The 27481-nt window shown below is 43.2% G+C and overlaps 1 protein-coding gene across 1 annotated transcript; it reads right to left on the bottom strand.

Moving 5' to 3' along the window:
- Nucleotides 1-4990: 4990 nt before the first annotated feature.
- FAIM (Fas apoptotic inhibitory molecule) lies at nucleotides 4991-26126 on the bottom strand. The gene is made up of 5 exons (XM_046676975.1): nucleotides 25653-26126; nucleotides 20305-20437; nucleotides 19739-19967; nucleotides 8562-8611; nucleotides 4991-5442 (listed from the first exon to the last, which is right to left on the bottom strand). The coding sequence occupies exons 2-5, from the start codon at nucleotides 20413-20415 to the stop codon at nucleotides 5293-5295; spliced, it is 540 nt and encodes a 179-aa protein (XP_046532931.1). The 5' UTR covers nucleotides 20416-20437; nucleotides 25653-26126; the 3' UTR covers nucleotides 4991-5292.
- Between the last annotated feature and the right edge of the window lie 1355 nt (nucleotides 26127-27481).

The following is a 27481-nucleotide window of genomic DNA, read 5'->3' as shown; positions in this document are numbered from 1 at the left end:
AATCTTATTTTTTCTCTTGAATTTTGATTGGTTACCCCCCCCCCCATCATCAACCTTATTCCCCATCCCCACTAGGTAGCTCATGTTACCTGTTTGTAACCTTCCATATTTCTCTCCATGCTTGTATAAGCACATACAGGGGGAAAAAAGAGGCATGCACACATATATTATAGACTGTGTCTGTCTTTTTCTTTTTTTTTTTTTTACAAAATTGGTCTATATTATACCCAAGTTTCTGCAAGCTGCTTTTCTCTTACTCAAAAATATCTCACGGAAATCTCTCCAGTTCATCTTCTGAATGGTTGGATTGTAGTTCATGGCATATGTTAATTTATTCAATCATTTCTTTGTAGATGGGCATTCACAATTTCCAGGGTTTTTTCCCCACTATGAACAATGCTACAATAAACATCCTTGTGTATATATATCCTTATCCTTATATACTGATACTGATGGCTCTGTTTTTATGGGATAGATTCCCAAGAGAAGAGTGTGTGTGTGTGTGTGTGTGTGTCTAGGGGTGGGGTGTTATGTTTTTAAAAGCTTTATTGTAAGTGCACTTTAAAATCTTTATCAAAATTTAACATTTGTACAAAACATAACATACAAAAAGGTAAAAATCATATAGATATATAGCTTCATTAATTTTCACAATGTGAGCACATCTTTGTAACCAGCACCAGATCAAAAATAGAAAATTACCATCATCCCAGAAATTCCTCTCATGTGCCTAGTTGCTAACTCCCCCCTAAGTGAGCATTATGGACTTCTAAGACTGTTTATTAGTTTGAACTTTATATAAATGGAATTTTTAATTTAATAAATGTCAGATTGCTTTCCTAAAAACTTAAAATATTTATTTTCACCACCAAAACATTTAAGGGGTACCCTTTCTTGCACATCTCAGACAGTAACTTGTCATTGCTCTTTTTAGGTTTTGTTGCTGTTTTCATTATTAAAATAATCTCTAACTACAAATTAATTTGAGCATTTCAAAATCTATTTATTAGCTGTTTGGATTTCCTTATCTGTAGATAGCCTATTCATATCCTTTATCCATTTTACAATTTTGTGTGTGTGAGAGGAAGATTCACCACTGCCAATCCTCCTCTTTTTCTGCTTGAGGAAGATTAGCCCTGAGCTAACATCTGTGCCAATCTTCCTCTACTTTGTATGTAGGATGCCGCCACAGCATGGCTGATGAGTGGAGTAGGTCCGCACCCGGGATCTGAACCTGTGAACCCCAGGCTGCCAAAGCAGAGTGTGTAGAACTTTAACCACATAGTTACTGGGCTAGTGCCCAATTTTTAAGAGCTCTTTATATATATGTTGACCCTTGTCATCTACATTACATATATTTTCCCCAAATCTATTGTTTGTATATTGCCTTTGTTTATGGTATCTTTTACCATATGACTTTAAAATTTCTAGATAGTCAAATATGTCTTGTCTTTTGTTTTACAGCTTCAGTATTTCCTTCCTTAATGAAGATCTCCCTTGCCCTTAGCCAGTCTCAAACGCTGTAGCTCTTCATGGTTTAATCTTCCACTCTCTTCTTGTTTTTCTCTACAAGCTCCCTAGTTGATGTTATCCATTCCCATTGCTTTAAATTTCCTCTATATGCTGACAATGCCCACATGTGTATCTCCAGCCAAGACCTCTCCTCTGAGCTGCGGTAATGTGAGTCTCACCGCCTACCAGCTGTGAGGGGCTTGCTAGGTCCTGGGGGATACTCGGCATGAGGTCCCCACCCTCAGGGCTCACTGGAGGAAGTAGATATTGTGTTCAAGTCAAGGGATGACTGGGAGCGTTGTTGATCTAGTGCATGTTTTTACCCACTACAAGGCAAAGGCTACCGTCAAAGGAATGATTTTAGTTGTGGAATGTATGTAGAACTACTACAAATTGATTAGAAAATGTCAACTCAATAGAAAAACAGGCAAAAGAAATGAAAATGTAATTCTTGGCAAAGGAAACCTGAATGGCCAATAAACATGTTAAGACATTCAACTTCACTAGTAATCAGAGAAAATAAAATTATGATGAGATAACTATATTTTAAAAACCATCAAACTGGCAAAGCTTTAAAATCCTGACTAATCAAATGTTGAAGATCTGAGGAAAGAACTGTCCTGGGTGGTCAGAGTTTATAATGGTGCAGCCACCTTCGAGAGCAATTTGGCAAACATCTGCTAACACTGAAGATGCACATACCCTCTGATTTAGCAGTTCACTTCTGACTAGACCTCTCACAGTGCCTCTCGATCTTTGATGTACATACAAATCACCATGGGGTCTTGTTAAAACGCACTCAGGTTCTGTAGGCCTGGGGAAGGACCTGAGATTCTTAATTTCTAACAAGCTCCTAGGTGACATCATTGCTGCTGGTCCAGGGACACACTTTAAATACCAAGGCCCAAGAGAAACTCTTGAGCATATCCTCAAGGGGCATACGCGAAGATGTTCATTAGAGCACTGATGGTACTAATGATCCTCTGGAAACCACCGAGGCGTGTGGATGGCTACATTCGTGTGGGTGAATGCAAGAGTTACGGGAACTGGAGTTAGACATACCAACCTAGGTGAGTCTCTCAAACTGCTGAGTGGGGAAAAAGCAAGTTGCAAAAAGGATATGTAGAATATGATATTTAAAATTTAAAATAATACTGTATATTGTTTAGGGATACATACCTATATAGAAAAACAATACAGACTTGCATGGGAATGATGAACATGAAATTCACAACAGTTATTACTTGGGCAAGAGAGGAGAATGGGAACAGGGAGGTCCATGGCACTTCAGTTGTCCTCTACTGCTTTAAACTGGGTGATGGGTACATCCAGTTAAATAATACAACTGTTTGTTATTTTCTATTTTTCGTATGTCTGAAATAAACAATCAAAACAAAATAGCCTCATTTTTTAAGATGGGGAAACAGAGGCTCAAGAACTTAACCTGCTCTGCCAAACTTCAAGCCCAGGCTGTACTCCTCCCACACTGCCATGCTGCTTTGAATTAACAGAACAAAACAAGGGTTCACCAGTCAAAGGCAAGGCTGCATTCCCAAGGGTGGGTCTCACAAAGACCCAACAAACTGTGTCCCCAAGTGTTTGCTGAGGTACCTGACACACACTGGAAAGCACATGTTTTGACCTCTAATAACTAGATTTCAAAGCAAAGTGCCTGAAATTAATGGCTTTGCTTTTGGACATGGCACAAAACCCTTTTTTACCAGATAAAATATGTCCATTAAAAGAAGCCCTTTATTCAAGAGAAATGAAAACAAACCACAACACTCAAACCCTTGAAAACAAACCCAAATGTGAGTTTTACACGCTTCAGCAGAGTTCCCCTTAGCGCCTCTCCCCGTCTTCCAGGGGCAATGAAGCAGAGCTGGGGGGTGGAACGGGAGAGAGGAGAACGGCAGAGGGAGAGTTTCTGTAAAGGTAGTCTGCTGACCTGCCGGGTGGGAAGACTTCAAAATAAAAAGATGTTGCAGGAAGCAAGTAGTCAAGGCGAATTTTCATACGCTCTCTCTGCCATCAAGCACGTTGCCTGCCTGGCCTAGGCCTGTCTGAGCCATCTTCTCTCTGCTGTCCTGCCCCTCAGTTGCTCTTTCCTGGTGGTAGAACCTGGTTGTGCCTCTGTTCAGCCCCAAATCTCTTAGAAATATGTTAGTGGCAGGGAGATGGTAGTAAAGGGCATGGGTTTTAGTGTCAGGAAAACCTGGGTTTAAAATCTTGCCTATGCCAGTACTGAGCAACTCACTAAACTTGAGACAAAGTATCCAGGCCAGTGCTGTCTAAGAGAACTTGGTACGAGGATGGAAATGTTCTGTATCTGCACTGTCCAATATGGTAGCCACTAGCCTGTGACTACTGAGCACTTGAAATGTGGTTAGCGTGATAGAGGAATTGAATTTTTCATAGTATTTAATTCTAATTAATTTAACTTAAATAGCCACATGACTAATGGCTACCCCATTGGACAGAGAAAGTCTAGAAAATGGAGGATTACGTGATAATAGATATGAAATACTCCAATAAAAGACTCTACTATTGAACCATATCCTGCCTTGAAAGACCTTCAGACAAGAGTACTGAAACCAACGATCTCGGGCACTTACCGTACTGACTTGGCATCTCTGCGAGTCTGCCTGGGTGGGCATGCTTTAGTCAAAGAGCACTGACACTGGTGCTATTTCCAGACAGAAGAATGCAGCTCTGACTTTTTTTGTTTTTGCTGAGGAAGATCAGCCGTGAGCTAACATCTGTTACATTGGAGGAACAATCTTCCTCCATTTTATACATGGGCTGCCACCACAGAATGCCTGACGAGTGTAGGTCTGTACCAAGGATCTGAACCCGCAAATCTGGGCTGCCGAAGCAGAGTGCGCGGAACTTAACCACTACGCCACGGGCCGGCCCCCAGCCCTGCCTTTTTTTTTTTAAAGATTTTATTTTTTCCTTTTTCTCCCCAAAGCCCCTCCGGGGCATAGTTGTATATTCTTCGATGTGGGTCCTTCTAGTTGTGGCATGTGGGACGCTGCCTCAGCGTGGTTTGATGAGCAGTGTCATGTCCGCGCCCAGGATTCGAACCAACGAAACACTGGGCCGCCTGCAGCGGAGCGCACGAACTTAACCACTCGGCCACGGGGCCAGCCCCCCCAGCCCTGCCTTTTTAAACATGCCTGAGGATGCAGCTGTGCAGTCTTGGTAGAGGTTTGCTTCTTCCTCTCGTTTTTCTTGTCCTCACCATGCTGATTACACAAAACAACTACATCTTCAGAAACCCATTTTTAATTAAATTCTTATGTGTCACTACTTGACATTTCCTTAATATTAAATTTCCAGTTAGAAAATGTTCATTTTCTCCAATTAAACTAATCATATAATTATGTACCAACTGCTTTAAACGAGACAACCTAGCTGAACAGGTTAAAAACACATGCAGACATCCATTTTTAGAAACACCAGGAAGCAGGACCAATTTTGTTTCATAGTATTTATTAGTTCCCCTTGTAAAACATTAGTGATTTTGGTCCATATCTTATTTTCCATTTGGCTTTAAAACATTTTACATTATTTACAAAGTAAATTGGAATTTTTATGATTGTACATAATTCTTTTGGTTTTTTCTGACCCTTGGAACATTACAGATTCAAGTAACTAAAAACTAAGGACATGGCAGACTAAATGTACTGAGAAGTACATACTGAACATATTTAATTACCACAGTAATTTAAAAGTCCTGATCTTTACTTCTCAAGATTAACATTCATGAACATGAAGTCACTCAGAAGCCTCTGGGATTTCTCTGTTATCCACGATGAGCGTGTGAACAATGCCCTCCTTCCGCTTCCCGCTGCTCACGGCCTTTATGTAACAGGCGTGCTTCCCCAGACCAAAGTGCGTTTCGGTCCCGTCATCTACGAACTCACCCTGGGCCGACAAAAGGAGGAGGAATTAGTGTGCCAGAAACATCTGTCTTTGTCTAGAATGTTAACACCATGTCAAAGGGGGAATAATGAAGTACGTATTAGCTAAATGTTAAGCTTTGCAAAATTAAACTTAGAAGTTGATATTTTGATGTTTTTACATTTCTGCTAAGAATCGAAGGTTTCTTTTTTGCCCCCCCTACAATGTTTAAGAATCTTAAGTTTCAGAGGAAAAAACTACACACCTCATGGCTGTGTGTTTATAATACCTACTATACAGACATACAGATTATCTTCAAAAGTAAAAGTGGTAAACACGCTAGCAAGCCTTGACTAGTCACTCATGCTACGCCAGGAGCAGCGCGCATGCGTTACCTCATTGTGACCTCACAATAACCCTGATGAGGGGCCATCATTATCCTCCTTTCAGAGACGAGGAAATTGAGGCACAGAGTGGTTAAATAACTTGCCGAAGGCCCCAGTCAGAGGGATGGAGTGTTCTTAACCACTCTGAAGATCTGAGTCCTTGGGGTTCTAAGGTGCCTTACAATAAAATACACAGAGAACCTGAAACCCAACACTCCTAAATCTAGACCTGCTCCGGCCAGCACAGGAGCCACTAGCCACACGCGGCAACCAGGCCCTTGAAATGTGCTGAGTCTGAAAGGAGATGCGCTGTGTAAGTATAAAATACACGCTGGATTTGGAAGACTTAGTGTGAAACAAAGAAAGCAAAATAACTCACTAAAAACTTTTATATTGATCACATGTTAAATGATAGTATTTTTGATGTACTGATTTAAATCACATATATTATTAAAATAAACTTCATCTTAAAACTTTGTATTGTGGCTACCAGGAAGTTCCATCTGAAGCTCACACCTGTGGCTCATGTTTCTATTGAACGGCACTGATCTGGAGTAAAAAGATAGGGGCCAAGTAGTAGAGAGAAGGGAGGAAGAGGAGGCTTAGAGGATAAAAGTGAATTATGCCAGGCAGCAAAGAAGCCACAATCAGACTTAAGATTTGTCTGTGAGCTCCCTGGCAGCCAAAGCAGAAAGAGCAAAGTCCCACAGCTGACATCTAAACCAAGAAAGCACGGGCTGTGTTGGGAGAGAAGCTCAGCCCCAGCTCTGAGAAGAACCTGGCCAGTGGCTCCTTCTGCGAGGTGTACTGAATGCCACCACAGGACCGGATGGACTGGTCCTGGAGCGCAGTGTGTGCTTTTCACTCTTTATATGGAGCCTTGAAAACAGCCTTTAGGCCATGCTTCTGCAAAAATCAACTTAGAGGGCAGGGCAAGGGTTGAGCAATACCATCCCCGTAAGTAGCTTCTTGGCAATCTGACAGATGCACAGTCTTGGTCACGATGCTTTGAGATGAAAAGACAACAGAGAAAATGAGCTGTCACTCACAGGCCGCAAGAACAGGTGTGCATAGTACTGGGGAAGGCTGCCTGGATACCGAGCTGCCCCAAATGCCCTGCAAGCTAGTTACAATGAGGAGGGAGCTGGCTTAGAAGGCACTATTACTCAAACGCTCGTGGGTTCCCGTCCACTACCGTGGAACAAAGACACTGTGAGTGAATATTATTTTCAACTTCTTACTCACTTACAACCACACTTTTCATACCACGAAACAACATTCTCTTTACATTTGCACTGGAGAATTCCTTGAAGGGGGGAGGGACCATGATTCAAAATTGCTGATTCTCCATCTAGAGAATTCCAAGGTAGAAAAGAAAGGACAGGAAGGAACGCCAGCTGTGGCATTGGGCACACAGTAGGTACCCAACCCACGTTAATGGAAAATGAAACTGTCCTAAAAGGGTCCAGAAAATATCACCGAGCTCCCGAACGTCTCTGCACAGAAGTCTCCATCAGTAGGTCTAACCCAGAGAGCGGCTCAAGCTCCGAAGATCAATTCTGAGTGAGCCCGGGTTAAATCTCCCTTCGAGAATTAACACCCGGATTAAGAAAAACAAAAGCATTCATCTTTGTAACTCTGGAGTCTGGCTTCGGCTTCCTGAGAAGCAGACAGCTAGAGGGCCCAGCAGGTTCTATGTAGTTTCCCTGCCCTTCCCTCCAGGTGCCTCTTCTCACCTCCCTACCTGTAACAGACTAAGGGGATAATGGCAGCAACCACAATGTGCAGCTAGCTGAAGTGTGACCAAGAGGCGCTCTCCAACCCAGCCCTGGCGTTCACGTCTGAAGCCAGCGTGAAAGGCGGGGGCCTGCGAGAGTGCCCCCTGCTCGCCACAGATCACATGGGGATTTCCACCCAGTGATTTCAGCTCCTGGTCCCACACTCCCTGCTTCCCATGACGGTCTCTTCTGCTCCCACCTTCTCCCCGTGCCGTGCACACCACTGTGATTCTCGCTTGAAAGTCACGCCTATATTCATCCCACCCACAATCATGACAGTGCAAACAGCTGAGAGCAAAAGCAGAACGTCCTGGGGTCGAGATGGGGATTGCAGCGCACTCGGCCTCCATAAGTGGGGCAGCCTGTTTCTCCCGCATCTTGACTGCCAGTCTACCAGTTCCACCTGTCTCTGGGGTTTCTGATGGTGACTCTTCCTGTCTGCTTTGTGTCATCTCACATTGTGTGCATCACTTCTTTTTCAGAAACTTTGCTTTTAGAAAATTACCACCTGTGTTGAGTGTGTGGCGTGAAGCCTTCTGAGTCTCAGTGTGACCTGGGGCCCAGCAGCTTTGGCATCACCTGGGGAAATGTCACACTTAGCATTTTAACAAGATCCCAGGTGATTTCTGTGTATGCAACTTTGAGAAGCAGTGGTATAAACATGGATAAACACAGCATGCCCACTGTTGGGGGAGGAATTTTTTCACACGGGAATCTAGGCTACAGCCCGGTCCAGGAGAGGAGGGGTGGAGGGGCAGGTGTCCCAGCTCAAAGCCTCAGTCGTCTCCACGCTCTCACTGCCCCAGGCACTGTCCGGGGAGGGTCTTCAGAATTTGGAATCCGGAGTACTTAATCTCTTTTTTGTTTTCAACCAAGAGGACCTTATTTAATTATAAAATCTCCATAATTAGGAAACACAGCAACATTTCAATGGTAACTTATACACATGGTGCTAAGAGTAATCAAAAAGTCAACTTACTGCTGTCTCCATTTTTTTACCGTTGCACCATACATCCATAGTGTCTTTTTCTGTAAAAGTAACAAATTTAAAAAAATTATAATCTACGATTTAAAGATAAAGTTAACTCTTGATATTTATTATTTTAAAAAAGTTTGATACACTAGATTTCTAAAACTCCATTAATATCTAAAACTCAATACTTTTCATGGCTTTGAAATTCTTCTAAATTTGAAGGAAGTGTCGGTTCTTTGTTCGAAGCCTTGTTAAACAAAATAAACAGTGAAGCGCAGTCTCTGACGGAGGATGCACACCCATGAAGGCGAGGAGGGACCTTTCCACGCTGTCAGTGATCAGATGACGCCCCCGCCTCCCCAGGTGACGGCACAGGGAGACCACCAAAAAAGGCTGCCGTGGGTTCAAAGGAGATCGCATGATAATAGCTATTCATTTCACTGTCTCTATTTATTTTCCCCAAATGGTTTCACTTTGGGGGAAAATTATTGGATCACAGCTGTGTGAGTAGAGTGCTGACGCCACAGAGCACAGTGCTGCCACGAAACATGTGGACACTGGTTAAGCTGCCACAGCTCACTTCAGGGAAGTGTGTATATGTGTGTGTGTGTGCACAAAAGCAAGTGCATTTTGGGGGAAGGATCCCCAGACTGGCTTGTGAATGTTAATGTCCCGGGGAATGGAGGGGAGAAGTCTGCACTTCAAGCAGCCAGAGGATGAGCTTTGGGTGTTACTATTAAGACAGGAGAGAAGTGTGACCTGTGTGTGTGACCTGTGTGTGCATGAGGAGCCCAGAGGTCAAAAACCCACCTGGGAGTTTAACCACTGGCCCTGTGTTCGAGTGGTTAAGTTCACGTGCTCCGCTTCGGCAGCCCAGGGTTTGGGTGGTTCAAATCCTGGGCGCGAGCCTCGCACCACTCATCAAGCCATGCTGGGGCGGTGTCCCACACGCCTCAACTAGAAGGACCCACAACTAAATATACAACTATGTACCGGGTGGGCTTTGGACAGAAGAAGGAAAAATAAAAATGAAAAGATAAAATAAAATCATTAAAAAAAAGCCACCCGGAAGTCCAGGTTGGGGCATCAGTCAGGGGCCTGACTCCGACAGGCCGTCTACTCCAGGAACACGGTCTAAAGTGGATTCTCTTCTCCCCACAACTCGAGATGGGAGCCTCACTCAGAGAATGCAGAAAGGCCTTTGAGCTGCGCTAGAGGGAGACAGAGAAACGTAGAGGGGCCCAGGGGACACAGGCAGGGTCGCCCCAACGGCAGCCTGAGTGGGAAGCGTCCACAGGCACAGCTGCAGGGAAACCCAGCATGTCCCAACACATGAGCAGAGCACACAGGCCTAAAGCGAACCACGAGGGTGGTGAAAATTGGAATTTTATTTAACGTGCCTACTAGACCTGTGCACGTCCTCAGATTTTCTACAATAGCTATTACTAACATGCCTCTGAAGAACACCACTAATCCAGAAGCCAAAAAAGTAATATGGAATGACTCTGACTACATAAAAGTAAACAAGACTTCTGCATGATTTAAAAAACCAGGCACACACATAAGCAAAGTCATACAATAAACGACAAACTGGGAAAACATATCTGAGACTCACAGCACAGACTAAGGGCTAATCTTGGTAATGTAAGGGCTCCTAGCAACCAAGGAGAAAAGACCAAGAACCCAAAAGAAAATGAGTCAAAGGACACGAACAGGCATTCTCAGGAGAGAAACACGCGGAGGAAAAGGCGCTCTCCCTCGCTCAGTGTTGAAAAAGGCAAATAGAAACAACCCTGAAATACCATGTTTCACCTAGTAGAATATCAAAAATCCCAAACTCTGACAACAGGCTCTGTTGGAGAAGCTGTGGACACACAGGTAGCGAGAGTACAAAACTGTAAAAGCCCCATGGGTGGGGGGAAAACCTACTACGATGATAACTGCAAGGCTTCCCCTTTTCCAACTTTTGGGAATTTATCCGAACGCGACACGCGCACTGTATTCCGAGAGGCATGCGAACAAAGCTACGCAGGGAGCACTGCTTATGCTGACAACAGAGGAGAGAAAGCCCAAGGGCCCATCATTCGGGAATGAGTTAAATAAACTATTTTATTTACTTTTGAAATTTACTCTGCAGCTATAAAAAAGATGAGAAAGTTCTTTATGTACTGATATAAAAGGATCTTCAGAATATACTACAGAGTCACAAGCAGGATGCTTTTATGTAACAAGGAAGTAATAAAATATTTGTATTTGCTTGAGTCTGAATAAAGACACACTAGAAAGACTCACTATTAAAAATGGCTATCTCTCAGTTCAAATCCTGGGTGTGGACACGGCACTGCTCATCAGGCCACGCTGAGGCGGCGTCCCACATGCCACAAGTAGGAGGACCCACAACTAAAAATACACAACTATGTACCGGGGGGCTTTGAGAGAAAAAGGAAAAATAAAATCTTAAAAAAAAATGGCTATCTTTATGGGGAAACAGGGTGGATGGGAGCAGGAGTGGAAGCGAGATTTCTCAATGTGTCTTTCTGTATCATCTTGATTTCCGAATCACGTGAGTATATCACCTGTTCAGAAAGATACATTGATAAAAGAACCCATCTGCCTGATGAAGTATGAGATCATCACGGCCCAGCAGTGGATCCCATGAACCGTAGCGGGTCCTGGCACATGTTCACGTGGGAGCCTCCAGATGAGTCCCGAGCAGGTATGTTCTGTAAATGCTTGCACAGAAGGGCACAGTTTCAGAACAGAAAGACAACTTCCTCCCAATGTGAAGTTTCATCATAACAGCACTTCCCTCTTGCTGTCTTTCTTTTCCTCCCATGATGTTCAGTAGTGTGTTGACTACCAGACCGAACAATGCTAACCCATGCTATCTTTGGTCCCCTTGTGTGTCTCACATCCTTTGGGTGGTGAAAAAGAAGTACGTGATCTTTGAGGTCGGAGAGCCCTGGGTTCAGACCCCGGCTTCACGATTTACCAGCAGTCTCCTTGGTCAGGGCAGCACCACTCTGAGCCTCAATTAGCCTCAGTCTCCTCATGGGTAAAAGAAGACGACACAACTTTTCTTGCAGGCTGTTAGAAGGATTAGAAATAAAGTGCCTAGCGTAGTATCTGGCACAGAATATGGCCTCAGTAAATCATACTGTTTTTGTTATTAAGAGCTTTTTCTGGCCTTGTTCTAACTTTTCAATATAAAATTTAGAAAATTATATAATATTGTTATTTGAAATCTGTCATATAATATGTAGGTCACTTTCACACTAAGACCCTAGATAAGTCCTTTCTTTGCCTGTAACAATAACCACAAATAATACTGTGAAAGAACTGACTGTGTGAGAAACACTGCTAAGTGTTTACCTGTACTAACTCTGTTAAAGCACATCCACCTGGCTCCGTGAGGGACACACTATCACTATCCCCACTTTACAGCCGAGAAGACCAAGGCTCGGAGGTTAAGGAATTTGCCCGTCACACAGCTCTGATGCTGGACCTGCTTTCTTCATCACTCATCTGCAAAACACAGGCCTTAGTCAGAAGAGTCTGGGGTTTGGTGGATCTTGGAAGCAGAAGCTCAAGCAACATGAATACTCTAGGTAATTCTGCCCTCACCTCAGTCAATGACACTGGCCTTGTCCCTTTATCAAGGTCCCTTTCAGACAAGCAGCAAAAGGGACAAATTTGGGCTGACCTTCATCTCCCTTTCAGGCTCATGAGGGGCTGCAAATGGACAGAGCAGAGTGAAGGCAGACGGGGGAAGGAGGAGAAGAGGAGTTGTAAAGGACTAAGAGAAGTCACAGTGGATAGGCAGCTTCCCGGGCATTTAGAGAAAACTAGCTATAAGCTAGGCATGGCCTACGTAGACTCTCTCATTTCACCTATGGAAATCCATATCAATTGTATTACAATGTTGGTGAAGTAGCTGATTAAGTGCCTAAAAGTATTTCAAAGGCTTGGCTTCATCATATGAAACCCAATATGTTACAATGTGTTGAGAGTCCTGCTCATGGCCCAGTGGGTAAGTTCGCACGCTCCACTGCAGCAGCCCAGGGTTTCACCGGTTTGGATCCTGGGCGCGGACATGGCACCGCTCGTCAGGCCATGCTGAGGTGGCATCCCACATGCCACAGCTAGCAGGACCCACAGCTAAAATATACACAACTGTGTACCAGGGGCCTTGGGGAGAAGAAGAACAAACAAACAAAAAAGATTGTTAACAGATGTGAGCTCAGGTACCCATTTAAAAAAAAAAAAAAAGTGTTGACACTAATTCTAATCCCTTCAAAACGAAAACTTCCATTAGTAAGCAAAGATGGAATGTTCTCCAAATTTATTGTAGATTGAGCCACTACAACTCTAAACACATCATTATGAAAGATAAAGATGAACCGCCAAAAGCTTCCAGAAAGAAAAAAAAAGAGATTCAGACTGGCATAAAACTTCTCATTCAAAACAATGGCGAACACAGGATACTGAAACAAGGCTTTAAAAAATCGGAGAAAAAATTATTTTGAAGCTAAAACTCTATAATCAGCAGAAATACCAATTTTGCATGAGGGCCCAGTAATGTTTATCTCCTAGGCACCTTTTATTAGGAAATTACTTAAGGATATTTACCAGTAAACAAAAGTGAGCGGGGAGTTGCGGGGTTCCATAACTGAGGAACTAAACCAGGAGCTCCACGACACCAGGGCACTGGCCGCCACGCAGCGGCTGGAAGGCAACCCATCTAGTTTCAAACAGGAAGTCAACAGACACCCGAGAACATCGTCTTTAAGAATGAAAAGAATTCCAAGCAATAGATAACATGAGTAAAAATGCTAACAGACATTGGAATATGAGCAAAGATACACATCCCCTTCCAATAAGAAAACACAAAGGCAATCAGGAAAGCCTAGAAAAACAAAAAGACTGTACAGAAAAATCATGGTCCGACTATGCAGCAGACTAAAATGAGGTATAATTTTGAGCGACTGGTAGATTATAAAACAGAAAACCCATTTGACCATGACTGAAAACAACTTCCTTTGAGTGGCACGGGGGGTGTGACAACGTAGAGAAAGAATGTAACCACAGCCCACCCTAAAAATGCTTATATAATCATAATATAAATGCTCTTTACTGGCTTTTAATTTTAGCATCAATCTGTAGAAAAAACAAACAAGACTTAATCATGGCTGCAGAACAGAATGCAAATATTAACGACTTTGTGATGTAAAACCAAAAGCAGAGGAGACGGAGGTCGAGGCAGGGAAACGCGCACTGCTTACAGCCTCGTCTGACACGACGGGCATGAGGTAAATCTACGAGCTGATGAGGAAGATGCTGGTAGTGGCAGCAGGGGCAAGATTTTTTTACTGTCCCCTAACTCCCTCCATTAAAACAGACAGGGCGGGACCGGCCCTGGGGCGCAGTGGTTGGGTGCGCACGTTCCACTTCGGGTGGCCCGGGGTTCGCCACCCGGGTGCGGACATGGCACCGCTTGGCATGCCATGCCATGCTGTGGTGGGCGTCCCACGTATAAAGTAGAGGAAGACGGGCATGGATGTTAGCTCAGGGCCAGTCTTCCTCAGCAAAAAGAGGAGGATTGGCAGCACTTAGCTCAGGGCTAATCTTCCTCAAAAAGAAAACCAAAAAACACAAAAAAACAGACAGGGTAACATAACCAAACCAAAAGCCCATGGCCAGTATCCACAACACCAACAGGTGGGGGAACCATGGACAACCACATGACCTGCAGTGGTAGGATGGGCACCTGTGCAGAAGAAAGCAGGAGGGGCAACAGGGCCTGTGATGGACCTAAGAGTCCCCCAAACGCTGTCCCAGTCCTACCTGGAAAGTTGGGGGGGGGGGCCAGTTTGTGAAGAGCAACTGAAACGGAAGGGGTTTTACACACTCTAACGGTGGCTGGAGTACAGGAGGAGCATGCAGAAGTCTGGAGCAGTCTGGCCCAATGACCCCACAAAACTAACCAGCCAAAGCTACGTCCAGTACAAAACGCCACGCCGAGAAGAAACTTCTGGGAAGAGAATCCACATTGAGCAGCTCAGGGACACTAGAGTAAAAGGAGGAGAAGACCTAAGGAAAAATGGGGAAGGGAATATGGCATACATTTGGGAAGTACGCCCTTGATTTTTAACATTATCCAAAAACAATGGAAAGGGGAATTCTAGAGCCTGACGTTTATGAAGTTGTCCACAACCACACTCTCTTCTACAAATTCAGGAAGACTAAGTTCATATAAAAATGAGCAAAGAAAGGTATTGAGCTCTAGCTCCATAAAAAGTTATAAGGAAAAAGAACAGACATCATTACAGATAATAAAAGCATCAGAAAGACATGCCTACAAAAAAGACAAAACTATAAAATACTGTTTCAAAATGAGCTAAAAGAAATTTAGAAAATCCTACAAGATATGTAATAACATAAATAAGAATTAGAAAAACTCTGAGAAATGAACTCAGTAAAAAATTATAAGTAAAAATAAAAATGATTTCAGAAATGAAGACTAAACTAAAAGGAACACATAGCAAATAAACACAATAAACACTGCCTTAACAGAAATAGAAGATGAAGAGGAGGACACTTTTTTCTAGTAAGGAAGACTGGCCCTGAGCTAACATCTGTTGCCAGTCTTCCTCTTTTTGCTTGAGGAAGATGGTTCCTGAGCTAACATCTGTGGCAATCTTCTTCCTCTGTTTCCTATGTGGACGCCACCACAGGGTGGCTTGATGAGGGGTGTGTAGGTCCGTCCCTGGGATCCAAACCCACAAACCCTGGGCTGCGGAAATGGAGCACATGAACTTAACCACTACACCACCCAGCCAGCCCTAGAGGAGTAAATTTTTAAAAATCAAAAAGAAGGTGACAAGACAAACCACAGATTGAGAGAAAACATTTATAAAACACTTATCTGATAAAGAATTTGTATTTAAAATATACAAAGAGCTCTTAAAACTCAACAATAAGAAAACAAACAACTCAATTAAAAAGTGGGCAAAAGATCTGCACAAAAAGGTCACCAAAGAAGATACACAGATGGCAAATAAGCAATTGAAAAGATGCTCAACACCATACATCATTAGGAAATTGCAAATTAAAATGAGGTATCGGGGCTGGCCCCGTGGCTGAGTGGTGAAGTTCACGCGCTCCACTGCAGGTGGCCCAGTATTTTGTTGGTTCGAATCCTGGGCACAGGCATGGCACTGCTCATCAAGCCACGCTGAGGCAGCGTCCCACATGCGACAACTAAAAAAGGACCCACAACAAAGAATATACAACTATGTACTGGGGGGCTTTGGGGAGAAAAAGGAAAAAAATAAAATCTTTAAAAAAAAAATGAGGTATCATTATACACTTATTGGAATGGCTAAAATCTAAAACACTGACAACACTACTGGCAAGGATGCTGAGCAAGAGGAACTCACATTCATTGCTGGTAGGAATGCAAAATGGTACAGCCACTTTGGAAGACAGATTGATAGTTTCTTCCAAAACTAAACATACTCTTACCATATGATCCAGCAATCAAGCTCCTAGTTAATTACCCAACTGATGTGAAAATTTATGTCCACATAAAAACCTGCACACAAATGTTTATAGCAGCTTTATTCATAATTGCCAAAAACTGGAAGCAACCAAGATGTCCTTCAGTAGGTGAACAGATAAACAAACTGTGGTATATCTGTACAATATAATACTATTCAGCAAGAAGAAGAAATGAGCGTTCAAGTCATGAAGAGACATAGAGGAATCTTAAACACATATTGCTAAGTAAGAAAAGCTAGTCTGAAAAAGCTACATACTGTATGATTCCAACTATGTGACATTCTGGAAAAGGCAAAACTATAGAGACAATAGAAAGATCAGTGGTTGCAGGGGCTGGGGGAGGCGAGGGGGAGGGAAGGATGAATAGGTAAGAGCATGGGATTTTTAGGACAGTGAAAGAATTCTGTAGGATACTGTAATGGTGGATACAGGACATTTTACATTTGGCAAAACCCACAGAACTGCACAATGCAAGAGTGAACTCTAATGTAACCTATGAGCTTTAGTTAATAACACGTCAATATTGGTTTGCCAATTGTCACCAATGTACCACACCAATGCAAGATGTTAATAATGGGGAAAACTGAGGGGGGCGGGTAGAGGAAGTATGCGGAAACTCTGAGATATTCTAGTAAAACGAGGCAAAGACAAAGCACTTCCAAAGGAAAGAAGATCAGATTGTCATCAGACTTTTTGACAGTAACACTTTATGCCAGAAGAAAGTGGAGTAATATATCTAAGATACTTAAGGAAAGGAAATGTGAGCCAAGAATATTAAGTATAAAGTACACAGAAAAATGTCATCAGCATGCAAGAACTCAAGTAACATCGTTAGTAGTCCTAAGGAATGCACTAGAGAACAAGTGTCACACAAGCAAATGATCAGAGACAGGAGCAATACGATAACTTCAAAGCAAGAGATAAATATTTCCTTATAGGACTGAGAGTGGGTTGGAAGGGAAAGGGCACAGTGTATAATGGCCGTATGCTCTGACAATGTAGATACAGTACAATTGGAAAAGGATATGCAAGAAAATGCCTTAAATTTTTTTGGTAATAGTATTAACGATGGTAGTACTTGTGTTGTTAACTGAGACTACTATGCATGTAAGGCGGCACAAAGCAAAGGAGTAATTATATCATATTTTAATTGCATCATCCTCTGTGTCCTTGAGAAGCAGGATTCTCAGTGTGGAAGAAAGAACGTACAGATGTTAGCCAAGGTTAAGTAAAAACCTAGTATTCCCGGGGCTGGCCCGGTGGCGCAGCAGTTAAGTGTGCACGTTCAGCTTCGGCGGCCCAGGGGTCCCCAGTTCAGATCCCCAGTGCAGACATGGCACCACTTGGCATGCCATGCTGTGGTAGGCATCCCACATATAAAGTAGAGGAAGATGGGCACGGATGTTAGCTCAGGGCCAGTCTTCCTCAGCAAAAAGAGGAGGATTGGCAGCAGATGTTAATCTTCCTCAAAAAATAAAATAAAATGAATAAAAAATTTAAAAACCTAGTATTCCTGAATTTGAATTACAAGGATCAGTACAAACTCATAACCTATTTTATCTCTAAAAAAGTCTCTCCCTCCTCCCTCCATCTACCTATCTATCTAATCTATCTGTCTATGCATGTATATAATTTCCTTGCTCCATCCACCGAATACCTAAAAATACTGAATAAGCATTCTGAACGTATGCTCACATGATGCTCTTGAAATACCATTTTTCTCTAACAGAAACTAGGGCTTCTTGGAGAAATGGGTGATTCCAGGTCTGGGTAGAAAATGTTCAAAATGAGCCTAGAACATCTTGTCATAACAGCCAGTCTACCGAGGATGTGTCAGAAGGGCTCAGTGGCCAATCGAAAGAGCACTCCATTGGCCAAAAATGGGACAATCTGAGCATCAATAAGGATAATAACTCAAGAAGTACTGAAACACATCAAATTGTTTAAATCCATGAGTTAAAAAACAAAAACCAAACCTAAATGATCACCTTTAGGGGAGAAGGAGCCAGTTCAATATCCTGAAAATTGGTAAATAAAGGGAAAATAAGCAGATCTCCTGCATTTCTTATGCAAATTGTACCTCTGTGTAACCAAATAGTAGAGGACAGGAAGTTTCTCATTATAGAAGTATTCCAGCTAATGAGCAAGGAATGAGAGAAGCAGAGTATCAGCACTGGGCGACTGCTAATGAGTTAATGGATGAGGCACTGGGTATTGATGGTTGTCGACATCATTGGCAAATAAACACCATGTGCCTCTTGATATAACAAACAATAAAGTGGTCTTGCCAGAAAAAAATAATCACACCTAAACTTGACCAATTCTTCAGAGTCAACTACCAAGTTACAGGAAATATTAAAGACAGAAGCACATCACAGGAAAGCCGTCAACAAAATCCAGACCACAGCAAACTCTTCAAGACAAACTGACCCAGTTTCGTCAATAAATAAGCTATACAGGAGTTTCTGGTTTCATTTTTCAACTATGTGTATTTATTACTTGATAAACATTTTCATTGTTACAAGTTTTTTTTTTGAGGTATTTGCTAGCATTTGACTAGACTGCAGACTCTTTGAGGTATGGACAAGATCTCTTCATCTCTGCACCCTCAGTGCTTGCTACACTAACTGCCTTAGAAGGTGTCAATATTATCTAAATAAATCAATCAATGAATTAACAAGATGATCTAAACAGTCTTAACTTAGTGATAAGAAAGGGGTAACCAGAAGAGAGATAAGGTAGTAACTGGCAAATATTTGTCTCCCAAGTTTCGTGGGCCTGATAGAAACTGAGAACACACATCGCAATCTGTGACAACAGAACTTAGTTTAAACATCAGCAGCTTATTCCTTTTTATTTTTTAATCTACTTTATCTGGACTTTGACGATTTTGATCTTGCTGCAGTCCTAAACCTATTGCCACCTAGAGAAAAGTTCTTACTGATGAATCTTAAATTTCCAACTGCCTTTAGATATGCTTTTAAATAGAAACATCAAACAATAACAAATGTCCACATCAATCTTTTTTAATCCAAGTTTAAATAATCCTCAAATCCATCACTATATGGTTCTCATATATTTTATATATAAATCAGTCAATTAAATGAACATTCCATCCACACAGGACACATGAGAAATACAGTGCAGTTGGGCAGTCCTTGAGGGTATTAGGCTAAGTGAAATAAGTCAGAGGGAGAAAGTCAAATACTGTATGATCTCACCATAAATAGCAGATAAAAACAACAACAAACAAACACACAGATGCAGAGATTAGATTGGTGGTTACCAGAGGGGAAGCGGAGACGGAGAAGGGTGAAGCGGTTATTAGGCACACGTGTGTGGTGATGGATGGTAATTAGTCCTTGGATGGTGAACATGACGTAATCTACACAGAAATCCAAATATAATGATGTACACCTGAAATTTATATAGTGTTATAAACCAATGTTTACCTCAATTAAAAAAATTTGTAATTCCACAACTCAAAAAGAAAAAAAAAAGAAATACTCTTGCACTTATTCTCTCCTATTCACAGCTCCCACAAAAGGTCGGGACAGTTAGAGGAACTAATGAAACAGCCATCATAAAGAGCCAATAAATGCTGCAGAACAGCACTCACTCACCCAAGACGACTCTAAAGTCCTCCCCGTCCACATGTAACACCCAAGTGTTGGTGGTTTTTGATCTGTTCTCCATATACTTCTTGAGACTTTTCCCATTAATTTCCAGAGTATATTCATAAGCAAAGCCACTGACGGCATCTATATTTATGGTTGCTTTTGTCTTTGCTGCTCCAACGCAGAAGGTTTCTTTGCCCACTAATTTGAACATCCATTCTTTTCTTATCTCTTCCTAAGTAATAAAATACAAAAGTTGAAAACACACAAATGCAAGAAAATTTAATACTTAATTTTAGAAATAATGTAATTCAAGGGAGCAAATAGCCATACTACTTAGATGTAATTTTATTAACTCATGATGGAAAGATTAGAAAATAAAGGCATTTTAAGTTCAAACATTAGAGGTTATAGTCTATGAGTTTTATAACCATTATTAGTTTGCTTTGTACAGCAAAATGATGCAGGCCCAAATAGAGAGAGAACCACTGTAAGAGAAAAGCCTTGAATTCACAAATGAAGAATCCACATTAACAAAGCCACGCTTTACGAAGTAACATATTTTTTCCTACCTTCCCATCTACATATACCACTCGTTTGCCTGACGTGGTCCCGTGTTCAAATTCGATCTTATGAACTCCGTCACTTAAAGCAACATCCCAAACGGCGACGAGATCTGTCATTCTTTCCAGGCTATAAGGAGGGCTAAGGGAATAAAATAAAGCAATTACAATCGGCCAAAACCAGTGATAGAATAACCACGTAATCCTCGCAAGATGAAACATCAGGTTTCTAGAACCCCTGGAATTACAAAATATTAAAGTGATATTGTCTAAGAAATCCTCCTCACAGTTCAGGGAACTATCTTCTGCCTCTCATGCACTCTCCCTTTAAGATGAAACTGCTATCTATGGGTTTATAGTCGGATCATCCCAAAGTCACCTTAATATTAATAGGATTAGGAATCTATCAGGTTATCCAGCACAGTATTCTAAGTTAGGCTACAGAATAATGCTTGGAAAGGTCAGTAAAAAGTCTGTACTTCTCCCTCCTTCCACTTACAAAGCGCAGTATTTAATTTTGGTTTTTCTTTTTCAGATGCAATCACTCCAAAACAAGAACTCTCCAAACCTTTCATACTTAAAACAGCAACTAGAGATTCATTTTAAGAAAAAGGTTCTAATTTATTATACAAAGACTGAGAAAAAGAGAAGTCACGGAAGACGTGTCCTATAATAGAGATAAAAATACTATGGAAAATACTAATTATTATCATTATTATAGGAAATATTATTAAAAATATAAAGGATTCTGTCTGCCAGAAGTTTCTGGCACAACTTAAATACATATTTTTGATGTTAGTATTTTTTTTTAAGATTGGCACCTGAGCTAACATCTGTTGCCAATCTTCTTTTTTTTTTTCTGCTTTTTCTCTCCAAAGCCCCCCAGTACACAGTTGTGTATTTTCAGTTGTGGGTCCTTCTAGTTGTGGCATGTGGGACGCTGCCTCAGCATGGCCTGACGAGCGGTGCCATGTCCGTGCCCAGGATCCAAACCAGCAAAACCCTGGGCCACCGAAGCAGAGCGCGTGAACTTAACCACTCGGCCATGGGGCTGACCCCTGATGTTAGTATTCTTAAATAAAATATATAACATATGCTCCTATGTGAATAATACATATTATAAATAATGCATGTATAATATGTAATTAACATTTTGGGAGACGTAACATTAGAGCAATAAAGATCATAGCTAACAGCTATTAAGTGCTTACTGTGTGTCAGTCACTGTTCTAAGAGTTTTACACATATTAAATCATAGAATCCTCACATGAGATGGGTGCTATTATTATCCCTAGTTTATAGATGAGGAAACAGGCACAGAGCGGCCAAGGGCTTGTCTAAGGTCACAGTGACAGAAAGTGGCAGATGGGAGTTAAACCCAGGACTGTGGTGCCAGATTCTGTTCTCTCAACTATGCCCGACTCTTCATTCACCCTGATCTCCTGTGTATCCTCTAAATCAGAGACGAGACATGGATTTATACCACTCTGAAGTGATTTCCAAGAACTCTGTGCTGAGAGGGATTTGGAGATCTTACAACCAGGCCCCGTGGGAAAGGATGCCACATGAGTGGCAGCCACCGCCATGCCAGGTGTTTCCTACACTTGTTCTAATACAGAACAGCAAAACCATGCATTCTGCAATCTTACAAAACGTGTCCTTAAAAAAGCAGCCTACATAAATAACTCTTTTGAATGATTAAAACAATCTTGAAAGTTCCAAAAGCTAGTTTTATTGTAATGTAAGACATTTACCTTTCGTCATCTTCAAAGATAGGACTGTCATCTCCAGATGCCATGGTTGGCAAAACAGTCTTTAATCCAATTAGCAGCCAGGAAAGAAAAAAGCAGAATTGCAGCGAAGAAAGAATGAGAGCGACAAAGATGATATCTGCAAAGGGTTGTTATAACTTTGCAATCCATTTCTTAAATTGCATGCAGTTTCTGATGAAACAACTTTTACATACAATAGAATTGCAATCTCTAATTTGCAGGGAAAGAAGTCATGCAAATTGACCAATATTTTTCCCTAGTATGGATTTATAATTTCCTAAAACTAGAAAATAAACTCCAGTTTACTTCAAGTATTATACCACATCAGAGTTGCAAGAGACCTAGAGGTCCTCTGGGTCCCACGCTTCTCAAATTGAGGCACAAGAAGCCCCAAGGGGTATGAGGCAGTGGGTCAGGGAATACATAAAACTCCAAGATAAACAGAATGCATATTCTGGAAGCACCAACATTACAGGGTGGTAACATTTAAAATGCAATCTTCATATTAAATTTCAGAAAGCTATATTAGGGTGGAATATATAATTTTAAAAATTTATTTTTCAGATAACTTCAAAGAAATGTTGAGTTTCCAGGAAGCAGCCAGGGACAAGCTAGTTAGCTTTCTAAGAGTAAACAATTTACCCACCTACACAAGCCCACTTAATTTACTAGTGCCAGTAAGGAATCCCCAAAAGTGATGTGGTTTGCTCAGGTCACTAGCAGGGCCCAAGCCAGAAGTAGAGCTCAGGACTCCTGCTCAATTAACTAAACAGCGAGTGGGCTGTAGCGCTAATTAAGTTCTACTGAAATCAGAAGCACACAGGTACTAACATGCATAGGAAACTCTCCACATTTGAAGACTTGGGATTAACAGGTACACCCCTGCCAAAGCTGTTGGAAAACAGGCTCAGCCATCTTTTGCTCCCAAGATCTACTCTAGCCTTTTCCCTATAGATGCCCAAGAGTGCTCTCTCCTTGTTAAAAACGAGAGATTACCAACCTTCTTTGGCTGGAAACAGCCAGAAGCCACAAATTATTTTTAAAAAGATGTTAAACAAGAGATTAGCAGCCAGAAAAGCAACCCAATAGGCAAAGAAAAGTTAAGAATTTTAGAATAAAAACTAGGTAAAGATTCAAAACACTTTGTACCTAAAATAAATCCCTCGTTTTTTTTATCAGCACCTATAAATGTGTGCATTTTTCTAGTCTTAAGAAGCCCTAAGATACCTTCTGTGAAGGTGGAGGGTATCCTGCAACTATGAAAGCAAAGAGAAAACACAGCAATAGAGTAAGCCAAACAGCATAAGAGAAACTTGCATAAGGCGTCCTTTGTAAGTCAGAGTGGACCTAGGGATATCATTCAAGTTTTGTTCTACAACTTTTATTCTAGAAAGTTCAGTAATGCAGCATTCAAACTTGAAACGACTGCCCAGTTTTTCATTACAAGGAACTTCAAACATTACTAAATCACACTGAGATAAGGCACGGTAGCATCTTAATTATATTAACTTTTCACAAGGAAGTATAGAAGACAACACAACAGATTAGAAGGGAGTTGGAAATCAAGATCACATTTATTTTTTAAACATTTTCTCTAAACTATCAACATTCATTGGTACATTCAATACTTATTTATGGAGTATCTGTTTAAGGTGTTGAAAAAGTTTTGGAAATAGACAGTGGTGAATGGTTGCACAACACTGTGATGTACTTAATGCCAATGAGTTGTACACTTAACAGTTAAAATGGCACTTTCTATGTTATATATGTTTTAGCATAACTTTAAAAAATTAATACTGTAATATACAAAAAACCACTGAATTACAGATGCTTCAAATAGGTGAACTGTATGTATGTGAATTATACCTCAACAAAGTTGTTATAAAAAAAAAAAGAGAGACCCAGTGGCTCTGCTGGTTGTGTTTCCTGGAATGTACCTGTACCTAAGAGATGATCGCAACTGTCCTTGTTCCTGATTTCTACTTCACTGATGTGAATGAGAAATATGTGTCACACACAGATCTCTAAGTTACCAACTGGACTTAATAACCACATGCCATATTCCAACTTCGTCCAGCATGCTAAGAGTTATCAGTCACTTCTGTGCCAGGCGCTCAGCTGGGCACGAAGCTCAGAGGAAGGGACTCTGGAGAGACCCAAAGATGACTACCGCACAGCCATGGGGGTGTCGTGTAAAGAGGAGCAGAAAAGGACAGAGGGGGCCGCAGAACAAGGATCCTAGCCCTGCCGAATGGGTGGGAAGGCCAGGGAAAGCTTTGGTTTAAAACTTGGGAGAAAGGAATTAATCCGCTGTCATTTTTAAACTCTTATACACACACTTAATGTTCAGGATCATGTGATCAAACTGGAAAATGATAAATACAAAGAAAAATTCCCTTTCTTTTAGCGCAAAGTTTTAAAATGTAAAGGATGGAAAACAAATTCCATTTATTTTGATTGTCGGGGACGATGTCGCTCATTTGAAATTTCTTACCTGGCTTCAAAGAGAGCTTTTTGAGTATCTAGTGATGTACCCATCACCGTCATCTTTTAAAATCCTTTCCCTAGCAACCCAACACCCATGTTTCAGAGTATGGCTTTAAATATTCACACGTTTCCACTGTTCATCTAACCCCAGCTTGAATTTTCCCTTAACTTAGGTTTTACTGTACTGGGGACCGTACTGGTTTGTCCAAGTTGAACACAATTCGTTTTTAAAATTACTAAAGTGCTGATAGTTCCCTTTTCAGCAAAAGCTCTAGGCAAGGCCGGCCACAAGGCAGGCCGCCCTTCAACAAGCAGGTGCTGACACTGTACGCCCCGTCCCTTGCGAAGCACTGGGGCCTCCAGCAAAGTCGGCCAGGAACCTCCTGGAGCCAGGTATTCCCAAACGCTACGGGAGCGACAAAGACGAGAAACGCTCTTCTGAGGATCATTTTGCAACGGATACCATAAGGTTTATGAGGGATTCACTCTAAGCAAATGATCACGCCCCCCAAACAAGCCGGAACCGTGCTCACTGGAGCCGCTTTTTATAATACCTAAAAACCGAAAACCACCTTTCTGTTCGCCGTGAGGGAGGGAATCCGTTGAGTAAATCACAGTCCTGCCCCTCCACAAACCGACCGCCAAGCCCGGGCGGCGGGCACCCCGCCCCGCAGTCAGCGCGGCCAGCACAGAGGACGCAGAAAACCCCTGGAAGCCACGGGCACATGCGCGTGAGGTGTTATTAAGAGAAAGAAGCCCAGTTACAGCACGCCACCATCCAGGTTCTGCAAAACTGCGGTCCGCTCGTGCTCACAGGGGAAGGGGGCTAAGGAGAGACGCCTTAGTGTTCAGCGCTGCCTCCGGGGCGCAGGGTCGCCTCCCGGGCCTCCTTCCTGCGCCACCTTTGCCACAGCGACAAGGAGGAACCGCAGAGTTGGGGAGAGGCCGACGCCGGTCGCCGGGCCTGGCCGGGCAGGGGCTCCCCCGCCTGCCCCCGGCCCCGCCTCTGCCGCGGCCCGACCGTCCCGAGGGTCCCGGGGCCGCACGGGCCGCCTGGCTGCCGGGCACCCCCCAGCCCGCCCCGGGCCGCGCTCTCACCTGCACGCCGTGGCCGCGGAGGCTCCGGGCCTCGCCTCGGGGGCCGCCGACCGAGCGCCTGGGGCTGCGGGGCCTGGCTCCCTCCGCCGAGAGCAGCCGCAGCTCCGCGGAGGCCACAGCGCGGCGGCGCGAGGACGGGCGCGGCGGCTCTTGGTCGCGCTCGGGTCCCCGAGGTGCCCGCGCAGGCCGCCCCCCGCCTCGCCGCCCGGCCCCGCCCGTTGCCTCCGCCGAGGTCCGGCCTGGAGCGCACCCGGGAAACGGTCCCGCGCCGCCTCCCGTCGTCCTGCCGGCCAGTGGCGGTGGGAACCGGCCGAGGGCTGGCGGGCGCGGCGCGCTGGGGACGCCGGGGACGCCCCGCTGGGCAAGGGCAGCCCTGGGCCCGCTCGAAGCCTCTTTATGGCTTCTGGTTCCCCCGTGCGGGGGGCAGGAGGCCCCGTGTATGATGCAGCCCCTGCCCGCCCGGCTCCATTTAGGTCCTCTCAGGAGGCCTGCTCCGTCTGACCCTAGGGCTTCGGCAGCTGCTCTTCCCTCTGCCTGCACGCTCCTCCCCGCCTCTTGCCTTAGTTAACCTCCATTTTGTTGTCGACAACAGAGATCATTTCTTAAGGAAAACTCTCCTGGCCCCTAAGATTTGCGGCACCTGGAATTCTCCTTCTGAGCTGCTTTCGGAGCGTGCAATCGTGTGTGTAATTTCTGCTTGCTGTGTAACTTAACAGTAGTTAAGAAGGCCGGGACCGTGGCGGCTTTGCTCTCGCTTTTGTGTCTCCCTCACTGCACACTGCAGGCTCGGAGTCGGCTCGGATAAATATTTGTTGAATGAATGAATGAAGAGCAGGCCTGGGTAATGTTTTAGGGGGCCTCGATTTTCACTTTAAGGAGGAGACAGTGTCACCTGTAGAGAAGGAGGAAGGTTGTCGAGTGGGCCGTCTGAGAAGAGCCGTGAGTGGTTCCCGTGGAGAGTAGGGCCAGCAACAAAATAGAGACAAGCGGAGAGATTCTGGAGGAGTTGTGAGGGCCCAGCAGCCCTGGGGGCGGAGGGGTGTCCAGGCCCCACTGAGGAATTTCTTCTGCAGCTTGATGTTAATGTAAAGAAGGATTGTCTCACCCTTGGGCTTGGTAGGGTGGATGTGATTTCTAGATGCTGAGCAAGTATGTGAGAGAAGGGAGAATTGAAAGGTAGTGGGGCACAGTCCGTAGACTAGGTTGACCAGCCTGCAAAGTCGTGACTGAGCTCCTCACCAGGTTAGTCACAGGGATTCTGCTTAGGGAGTCCTTGTTTGCCACCCTGTGTTGAAAGCTCTCCAAAGACAAAGACTTTTCATATTTGTTTTTTCTTCTGCACCAGTATCTTGAACAGAGTTTTCAATAAATACCTATTGAAAGAATGAATTAGGGGGGAAAGGTGAAAGCCCGCAGAGTGGAAATTTCCAGAGATGGGACAAGGCTAGCTGAAGACACCTCTCTAATTCCTTTTTCCTAGTGCTTAGTTCTTCTGAAAAACAGTCCTGAGTTGTTGAGCTAGGACCAGGAAACCCTGGTTGGGCAGCAGCTCAAAGAAGTTGTTTAATGAAGAATCATATGTTTTTGTAAAACTTTAGGAATCGGGATGTCTTACAAGACCAATAACGTGTAATTTATTGAATGCTTGCTATGTGTCGTATATATCGTGGCCTGTAGTGCTCACTACACCCCAGTGATAATATTTACAATCATTTTACAGAGAGACCCAAAGCCCTTCAGAAGTTGCAGGGCCAGCATGTGGAACCAGGCCTATGGGGTTTGAAAAGTTCATGTTAGAGGGCCTGTTATGAGAAAAGTATTCACTGTGT

The sequence above is a fragment of the Equus quagga genome, chromosome 1 (genome assembly GCF_021613505.1).
Source record: "Equus quagga isolate Etosha38 chromosome 1, UCLA_HA_Equagga_1.0, whole genome shotgun sequence".
Classification (NCBI taxonomy): Eukaryota; Metazoa; Chordata; class Mammalia; order Perissodactyla; family Equidae; genus Equus; species Equus quagga.
Note: the sequence above shows the minus strand (reverse complement) of the source record. Positions and strands in the feature narration are given on the sequence as shown.

Coding starts and splice junctions, on each gene's coding strand:
- FAIM (XM_046676975.1), bottom strand. CDS start 20,415: ATGACAGATCTCGTCGCCGTTTGGGATGTTGCTTTAAGTGACGGAGTT. Junction 19,968..20,304: donor TGGTATATGTAGATGGGAAG/GTAGGAAAAAAT, acceptor TTTATTACTTAG/GAAGAGATAAGAAAAGAATG. Junction 8,612..19,738: donor GGACTTTAGAGTCGTCTTGG/GTGAGTGAGTGC, acceptor TTACTTTTACAG/AAAAAGACACTATGGATGTA.